Here is a 9606-nt window from a genome sequence, read left to right as displayed (position 1 = left end):
GAATCACCCTACGCACCGAACAACGCCTCCTTGTTATTTGTAATTGCATTGCAAATCCTTAATGAATCCGACACATACGAACCAATCTTTGGGGTCAATGAATGCATACAAACATAGAGAAAGAATGAGCCCCTTTGAAATGGTGTGCATTGAATTGAACTACATAACTATAGGTAAATGTAAGATCTAGTCAAACGTTGGGCTGTTCAAATTGAGAAAAATCCATTTGAGCTATAACATCCTGACAGATGATACTTTTTTATGGTGCAGATCTCTGGGTTCTCATGGTCCGTGTTTAAAAGAAATGATTCGCATACAGTATGTACAGGTCCTTACAGTGGACTTTTCGTGCGATGTGGTGCTTTTTAATGCATTTGAACACATTGTTAAGGTTAGCCCAACGGAGTTAATATTTTGCCGTGGAGGACAAGAGAAGGCAAAGTGGTTAAAACAGACAAGAAGCATCATTCTGTCGTGTCTATCTCAAATTTCTACGCAGCATTCCAGAACATTCCATGTAGTTGGGCGTGGCAATATTTCAACCCTATTTGTTCAACATGCTTACCCAGCCCCTTATATCTCAACTCAACCATGATTTTACTAGCCCTGGGTTGACCCGGCCGTCACCGGAAGATCCAAAATGTGCATCCGGTACCGTTTCTGATACCGCGGGACCCAAACCCGAAACGACTTCCGGTTACAGCAGGACCACTTCCGGCTTCCTGGTGCCATAGGACGGTTTTAGACCTACCTAATCAAAAATAAATGTTACATGTTTAATTTTTCTAAAGCCATCCTTTAATGAAAGAAGCTAAAGCTTTGCAATTACTATTGGAATAAAGCATTAACAGGTATAGCAATTAGTTAGCTTCGTAACATGGGGTCATTTTGATTTATATGAACAAGCTAACTGCAAAACATTTCAACCAACCGAAATCAGTAAGCTGTTATCACTAATCCCGATCGACCACACATTGTTCAAAGGCTTCCGCTGCCAGAGGAGCGGCCATTTCATCAGGCACAACTCTCCGTTTGTTTGCCCCTGTGGTTTTGTCTTCACATTCGTACTTCTTCCAACAAACTTCAACTCTTGTGAAGATGGTGTCTCGGGTGTTGCTGGTTGCCGCGTGCCTGATGCCGGCTCTGGTCGGGGTGCTGGGGAGGGGGGACATCGCGGACGGCGAGCGGTACGGCAAGCTGCCGCCGCCCCAGTACTACCTACGCCGGGAGGCGGAGTCAACCGCACGGGAACCCGACTTGGAGACTCCTCTACCAACTGAAACCTTGACAACACCTGAAGATCAAGAACAACCAACGTTACCAGCTGCCCCGGAACGGTCCACGCCCTCGGAATTCACGAGCACCGTCTCCACGCCAGAAGGTAGGAGTTCTAGTCCCGAGGTTTCAACAGAGGCTATGATGTATGAGGTTGTAAATACGAGCAGCAGTACCGATGTAACAGACGCACCTTTGACAGGAAAAGAAGATATACCCGCGGAGAACGGGAAAGTTTCGGCAAGTACGTCTCTGGGAACAGACGCTGAAACGTCTCACGCCTCCAATATTGCTGAGGTAGATGCAGACAAAGGGGTGCCAAACGAGGCGTGGGGATCGAACCCTGAATCAGAGGTTAAGACCGACGAGCTGCCCATTGGCTTTGTGGATTTCCTGGCAAAGGATGATCCTGAGCCTCTAAGACCCAATAAGACCGACGGGGGGTTAGACATGTTCACCAAAGACATCTTTAAATGGTCCGATGATAATATCGAGGACGAACAAAAACTGCACCACGATAAAACAGCAACACACGGAGAAGCTATCCTGGGTGCCAAGGCCAGCAAGTACGGCGAGCCTTACGTGTATAAGGGGGACTCGAGCCAAGACCCGACGATACCCAAGAAACCGGAGAAGCACAACGTCTCTGACGCGTCTGTGGCCGAGGACGACAAACCGATGACAAACATGTTCAACACGTACAACACTTTCAACCTGAAGATCCCCACGGATGAGGAGGGTCAGGAGTTCCTGAACGGATTCAACGTGAGTTTGTTTGTTTGTTTGTTTGTTTGTTTTTTATCCTTTTGTTATTGTTTTTCACTATTACAGAACATAATTTAACGAGAATTAGGTATCGGTCTGACCGATATATCAAGGGGCTAGGTCTCATGACAAAGACAAAAAGCCAATACAAATGGAATTTGATATGGACAGAATATCAAATGTAATAAAAAGACGCCTTTTAATTTTTACCACTGCGTGCACTCAGTGTAACTGTGTTATCGTCTACAGTTGTCTTCTAGTTAGTAACATTAATCATCTTTTCGTTTAACTTTGTATCAGAATTTCGTCCATTGCAAACGATATATTTTCTGAAACGTATCATCCATATACGCGAACATGGCCCTATTCGATGAGTTCTGTCACAGTGATATCACCACTCGGCGCTGTACATAGCTGTTTTTACACTGAACGACTTTCCATATCCAATCTTTGTACATTAATCTGTAAGTACTGCGCACGCTCAAATCTATCTAAACCAGAAATATTGATAGTCAGACTTTCTAATTGATCTATGTTTTTTGTTGATTTTGCAGGAGCATTTCTCTCACTTCCGGCTGGCACTGGAAGGGATCGCAGCCAACCACACCGAAAACCTGGCCAAGCTTGTGGAGCGCATCGAAACGCTTGAGTCGCACTCGTGGGAGCTTGAGTTGGAGCTTGGTGACGTCAGAGCGGAAAACATGCAGCTCAAGCAGCAGCTGGAGGAACTCCGACTGGAGTGCAGGGACAGGAACGCAAAGTTCGTTAGTTTCACTAATTTGTAGATATTTGGTCTTTGTAAGTTTTATAAAACATTAATAAGCAATAAGTTAAGTTAAAGGAATTTACATATTATGCTAAGTCGAATTCTTGTTATGACCGTCGATGTCTTTTTTATCACCTGGTTTGTGATAATTAGTAATTAATGATTCACAACGGCTACTAACGAAGACAGTAAATGCTGTCTGAACGTCTGACCGTGCACAAAACTTATCCTAATGCTGTAGTTAGTATCTCATTATCAACTGGTAGATGTTTAAATTTCATCGATGTATCAAGAAATTGATTGTTTGGATTTAAATGTTTCGATTGTGTTTTCCATCCACCCTAGACTAGAGGAGAGGACATGCCAAACCGGGAACGACACCTTGCGGCTGAAGGAAGAACTGGAGGAAGTGAAGCTCCGATGGGTGGAGAACGTGACCCGGATGGAGGAAGAGTGCTTCCGGGTCACACACAATGTCAGTGACGTCATGTTCGACATGGAGAACAGAATCAGGGAGGAGACCAACAAAAATATGAGTGAAGTCAGTAAAGTTTCCTTTATTTAAAAACAACGTGTTTTCGAACGTGTGGACTTAGCAGTTAGCTCCTATGTTTGTTTGCCTTCTTGCTTTGTCTGTTTGCTTCTTTATTTTCTTTCTTAACGTGAAATACAAGACAACATGAAGCTGCCTAGCCTGACTAAAATCGCGCTCCTAGCGGCCGGCCCTATAGTATTGCCACCGCCCTAGGGGGTCATTAACCCCAGCCAGTGAGAGATTGTGTAAACACAGGCTAGAAGCTGCCTAATAGAAGTTTAGTACAGGTATCAATTTTCTATTCTTTCTTTTCTTTTGGTTTTGCCCGCTTCTATGTCTGTATAGCGATACAACGAGAGGACAGGTCCCGCTTGCGACATTTTACATCTGTTTGTAAATCTATAGATTATCTTTGTGTTAATGTGTTCGTTTCCTTACGTTTTATGATTATACCTTTACTCAGGTGCAAGACAACATCGCGTGGGGCTGCCTCGCGGTGCAGGGTGAGTGCAGGACCCGGATGGACAACCTGACCCAGGAGGTCAGAAAGGTCACGGACACTAACCGCGTGGAGCAGCTGACCCAGGCGGACGCCTCCACCATCTTCTTCCCCGCCTTCACGCCTGGTAAGTTAAAGTTAAAGTTAAAGTCCTTCCTGCGCCAGATGGCGCATAGGGCGGCGCCCATCTCCGTTTCATTACGCCTTGGGCCACACAACGCAATCACTACAGCAAAGGGCCAGTCCACTGGTAGTGGTGTGTGTTCAACTTCCATACTCTTTCCCGATTGCTGAGTGCTAAGCAGAGAAAGAAGCATGTACCATCTTTAAAGTCTTTGGTATGACTCGGCCGGGGATTGAACTCACGACCTACCGAATGCAAGGCGAACATTCTACCCACTAGGCCATTGCACTAGGTCAACTTACTCCTGGTAAGGCCATGTTGATTTGATCATATGGATGACATTTCCTCTAGAAACCTCAAAACTTATGCGAGTGTACGAATGAAAAAGCTATTGGCAAAGAAGTTGCTATCATCACGAAAACTTGGACGTAAGAAATGCTGAACAAAAGAACACACACAGTGTGACACTAACAAAAGTTGGTGGATTCTACGTAAAGCGTCTATCCTGTTGCTTGATTAAGTAGATATCCAATCTCCATCGACGTTTAACGAACAATAGTTTAAGTACTAGTGTAGTATTTATTCATATCTTCTTCTTTGATTTTTTTCTAATCTACGATAAACACACACACCAAAGCAATGCTTTTTTAACGGATTTACTTGGTAACCTTGGTAATGCGAGCTCTCACATTCTCTTTCAGCGCCCTACTTCATTATAAGATACTTCTCTCTTCATCAAAGCTTCGTGTTTTTTTCTGGGTGCAAACCGGGTATATTTGTTAATGCCATCATTTCCCCTCACAGCCAATGCCAGAGACTGCTCCGAGCTGTTCCGAAAGGGAGTGTGGCAGAGCGGAGTTTACCGAATCCAGCCGGACATTGTCGAAGGCGGTCCGGTCATAGAGGCTTTCTGCGACATGGACACAGAGAGTGGAGGTACGTAATGTTTGATGGCGCATCTTCTCTATAAAGTTACGCATTGCGGGGCTTCATTATCTTCTGTCATATAGTTTTGTTCCCGTAGAAATATGTAATTGTCACAGTGACATGGACGGAACAACCTGTTGTTGTACTCCCATTTGACAAATATCATTCAAGTGCCATCCAATCACCCGTCCCTAAACACTGCTCATTAGTGAATTGGACGCATTTACGTGTGGTAGGGATGAAATGAAACGATAATGAATGAATGAATGAATGAAGACCTTTATTGTACAATTTTGCCCAACCGGGCTAAGTACAGGTCACAACAAGTCAGGATATAAACATACATAAAAATGCAATTGCAAATCCTGTGGTATCGATGTGTCTTGCTTATTTTGCCATTGGTCCAAGAATGACTTTTGTAGGCAAAGACAATGTGAAGTATGGGACAATATCCAAAGTCTGCAGATTGTGCGCGTGAAAAGACAGTGAAAAAAAAATTGACACATTTTCAAGAGGACCTTGCCTAGTTGATCGCGCCATAGTCACGAAACTGAATACATTCTTGACAATTGACACATTTTCATGAAGACAGTGCAAAATATTCTTTAGTGCAGCCATATTGGCTTGCTAAAATACGCAATAGCCATGTGAGTGTCTCTACCCAATCAGGTTGGACGGTGATCCAGCGGCGCCCTGATTGGATGGGACCGCTGCGATTCTTCAACAAGAACTGGACTGAGTATAGCAGCGGATTCGGCGACGTGCGAGGCGAGCACTGGCTCGGGAACGAGGCTCTGCATCACCTGACCAGCGCGCGGGAAAACGTCCTCAGAATCGACATGCGCAGTGCGTCCACAAGATGGTACGTCAAAACGAGGTTTTATCTAACTTATCGGTCAAAAGGCTACCAGTTTTGCTGTTTAAATGTTGTTGTTTCTTCACATAAAAGTTTACGGTACATATTTCAGTTGTTATTTGTATCAAATACGAATTTGTGATATGTCACATTTTAACATAGCTTCACATGTAAATCCGCCGTTATGATATCTATTGGTTAAATTAACTGTCATACCTTTGTATCTACATAATGCTATTATCATTATGAATCCATCTTGACCAGGTTATTTTGTAAAATTCTCTTAACCCATCGTGAAAATGAAAGATATTTGCTGCTGATCAATGTAAATTGAATCTGATGTATTATTTTGTGACTTAAGTCAGATATGGGCAACTGCTTTATTTTCCAAGAGGAAATGATCATATAAATTTACGGCCCTTGTTACGTCTACAGGCACGCTTCATACTCAAGCTTCAACGTTGACGAGAAAGACACAGACTTCCGCCTGTCACTCAGCGATTTCCATGGCAACGCCGGCGACGCGCTGACGCAGGACGGCAAGATCGATCACGTGCCCTTCACCACGGCGGACCGCGACAACGACGCATGCGCGGACTGCAACTGTGCCGCCGACCTGCACGGAGGCTGGTGGTACCAGACATGCGAGGTGTCTAAATTTTACCTATTTATTCTTTCCCTTTTCTGTTTCTTTGTTTCGTTCTTGCATCCGTTTTTTATCTATTTCTTGTTTTTATGTTTGTTTCTGTCTGTATCTATCTATCTGTCCATACATAATTGTATCTGTGTCCGCATTGGGGGTAACGAAAGATAGCGGAAGCTATCGGAAACGTCTGACCGTTTCCAAAAAAAACATATCCAGTTGCTTAATGTAATGGCTATTTGGCGTATCTTACTACCTGCATGTCTAACCTTCATCGAAGAAATATAGATGTTGTTTTTACACATTTAAATACATTGTGTTTTCGGTGACCGTCTTCCTCTGACTGGATCTGTGAAGTTGGTTTCTCACTGCACTTGCGTCACGTTTGCGTCACTGCAGGGTTCGAAAGATACTCAAGGAATTTCGAAGATTAAGAACGAATTTTCTTACGTTTTTGTATCTTGCCGTCTTCTAAGTCATACTTGTACGTATTACGCAATATCTATATTATAAAAAATAACATAACAAAATAAAATAACAAAACAGTGATGCGATGAACGGACCCCGCAGTGAAGCAAGCTTGACGCAAGTGCAGTGAGATACCACCATTACGAACTACAAGTAGGTGTCGCTGCTAACAGGTGCGGTCCCAAACACAAAATATTTACACACATACTAAAGCAAGTTCTTGTTATTTTCTCCCATGAGGCCGGGCTGAACGGGGAACATGGCGGCGTGAACTACGGCTGGAACTCTCGCGAGATCTCGCTGTACCCGGAGTTTGTCGAGATGAAGACGAGACCGAAGGAGTTCGACAAGCTCGTGGCCCTGTCCGACCTCATGGCGAAGGACAACCATTTTGTAGAAGACAGCTTTGAGACGAAAGAAGATATCAAATTTGTAGAGTAACCTTGCCTCTCAAAAAGTGTAGAAGTTCGGTAGTGATGTTAGATGTTAACTTCGTATCCAAAGGCTAAACATATACACCTTTCTCACGCGGCGGCCATGATAGATCTAAAACGAGTTCAATGTGGCAAACAAAAGGCTGTCCATCATAATTAGCAGTTCGACCAATGGTAGCCTGCCAATTAGGAAATCGACCAATAAGTGAATGGCTGCAAATTCGTTAAAAATTTGCATTATTATGTTTTTATTTTGCTTCTCTTAAGGGACTATGGGGTCAGTCTACACTACTCTAAATTGCTACATCTTTCGGTGCATAACGCTTCTTGTAATATCTATTATTCTATCTTATATCATGAAAATTTGTGTGGTTTGGGGGAAAACTAAATGGGACCTGATTTTAGAAATAAGTTTTGTCTGTTTGCCTCATTGACCTCTTCTTCGATCTATCATGGCCGCCGCGTGAGAAAGATGTATTGTAAAGCACGACGTCCATGGTACAACTACTGTGAAAATAATACGCCAGGACCTGGAGTACTTCTTTAATAGGACACAACTACCGGTTAACTTTCATCATGAGTTCATTCTATCTAAAGCGATATCTGTAAAATATCAAATTACCAGATAACTTTCATCAGCCCAGTCAATGTAAAGAGATATCTGTAAAAATTACAATTACCAGATAACTTTTATTAGTTAATTCAATCTAGTGACACCTGTACAAAAAACAACAATAAAGAGGTCATACCGAACCCAAGAGACTAGTGCCTGTTCTTTGACAGTACGAAAATGATATTTTTTATAAATGAATATGACCGAAACCTGTCGAAAAACAGCGGATGCTCTATGATATGAAACGTTTGACAATTCCCAAATTCTGCCCGTTTGCTTGAGTTACTGTTACCATGCTATGTACTAGAGATAGCCATCGGCTATAATTTATCTAGAAATATGATCCCTACACGTATCAGACAGAGACTATCCTATGGGTTATTTGTCTCTAAATGTGCAGTAAGATTTCTTCAATAACACCAACCCGGCAACCCTGTCAGAGAATCAATTGTAGCAGTTGCTTGGCTTGATGTTCTTTTCGTGGGAAACTCTGTATACTGCATTCACGTGTGATGCCCCCTTTCTACTAGGACGGCACTCTCACCGCGCTCTCTCTGCGACTTAAAATTTACATATCCCTCAACGAATTGTATAGAAAAGAAATCAATCTCTTTACACTCTGTGTGTTTTGTTGTCTTCTCGGTTATGCTTTAAAATTTTGTATGATATACCCAGCATGAAAGTGAAGGTTACACACATCCTATGTAGGTCGCAGTGAGAGTGCATCGCGATCGCCGTCTAGTGGAAGGGGGACTTAGGAAATTCACGACATAAAGGCCTCCTCTCACTTGACGCGCGGCACGCTTGCGGCATTGCTGCGTTCGGAAGATGCTCAACGAATTTCAGAGATAAAGAACGAATTTTCTTACTTGCTGTGTATTTTGTGGTCTTCTATGTCACACTTTTACGTATTGCGCAATATCTGAATTATAACAAATCGGAGAAAATAACAAAACAGTACCGCAGTGAACGAACGCAGCAATGCCGCAAGCGTGCCGCACGTCAAGTGAGAGGGGGCCTTAAGGGAACAGGAAACTGTTGAGACGAGTGGGGGTGGTTACAGGTAGGAGTATTTGGGCCTCGGGGTAGGATTGTTTATACCACATACATATGGCCAAACGTATCAACAAACATGTATTACGAAGAAGAATATACCATTATTTCATCAGTTCAGATTTGTAGAGGGTGACATACAGAAGTTTCAGCAAGATTTGTATTTCCTATTTAAACAGTAAACCTTCGAATTGGCCCCAAAATTTACAGGTTGTATCTGAAAAGATGTTACGTCACATTATTATCAGTAGATATAGATATGTTGTTTATTTATTCGCTTTCCTATGAAGAGCCCGTCGGATCACGTGTTCCCTGTGTGCTACGTGCAACCTTTGAGTAAGCAAGCTGTTTCAGTGCGTCAGTACTTGGTGTTACCTAGTGTAGCCTAGTTTCTACACTGCTCAACAATCTGACAGAATAGCCATGTCAAAGGAACCGGAGGAAGTGACACAGGAGCAGCTGGCTCTAAAACAAGGTATTTGTCCTTATCTGTACTAGTGATGATGGCGTACTGTCCTAACACACTTTCGGGACGTCTTTTCAAGAACTTATCAGGCAACTTTGTAGGTTGATAAATCGATCGTATAGGACGTTCAACCAACAGATTGTCCGAACAAATGATGTCATGGAAGATGAGCAAAAGGAACG

The 9606-nt window shown here is 43.0% G+C and overlaps 1 protein-coding gene across 2 annotated transcripts; it reads left to right on the top strand.

Annotated features, from left to right (window-relative positions):
- The first annotated feature begins 1091 nt into the window (after nucleotides 1-1091).
- Nucleotides 1092-8059, top strand: LOC118414619 (angiopoietin-1-like). 2 transcript variants are annotated; one of them, XM_035818790.1, is made up of 9 exons: nucleotides 1092-2040; nucleotides 2595-2800; nucleotides 3152-3347; nucleotides 3805-3967; nucleotides 4769-4900; nucleotides 5561-5753; nucleotides 6183-6396; nucleotides 7099-7370; nucleotides 7768-8059. In XM_035818790.1, exons 1-8 carry the CDS (start codon nucleotides 1099-1101, stop codon nucleotides 7297-7299), a joined length of 2247 nt encoding a protein of 748 aa, XP_035674683.1. In that variant the 5' UTR covers nucleotides 1092-1098; the 3' UTR covers nucleotides 7300-7370; nucleotides 7768-8059. The 2 variants fall into 2 exon arrangements, with proteins under 2 accessions (XP_035674683.1, XP_035674682.1); XM_035818789.1 differs by having other exon boundaries at nucleotides 7099-7373; nucleotides 7771-8059.
- Nucleotides 8060-9606: the final 1547 nt, after the last annotated feature.

Source organism: Branchiostoma floridae, chromosome 4, assembly GCF_000003815.2.
Source record: "Branchiostoma floridae strain S238N-H82 chromosome 4, Bfl_VNyyK, whole genome shotgun sequence".
Lineage (NCBI taxonomy): Eukaryota > Metazoa > Chordata > Leptocardii > Amphioxiformes > Branchiostomatidae > Branchiostoma > Branchiostoma floridae.
The sequence above is the reverse complement of the archived record's forward strand: the minus strand, read 5'-3'. Positions and strand labels throughout refer to the sequence as shown.

Bases quoted from the DNA above. Each gene is read 5' to 3' on its own strand.
- LOC118414619 (XM_035818790.1), top strand. From the start codon at position 1,099: ATGGTGTCTCGGGTGTTGCTGGTTGCCGCGTGCCTGATGCCGGCTCTG. The intron at 2,041-2,594 runs GTGAGTTTGTTT...TTGATTTTGCAG, and splicing joins AGTTCCTGAACGGATTCAAC to GAGCATTTCTCTCACTTCCG. The intron at 3,968-4,768 runs GTAAGTTAAAGT...TTCCCCTCACAG, and splicing joins CTTCCCCGCCTTCACGCCTG to CCAATGCCAGAGACTGCTCC.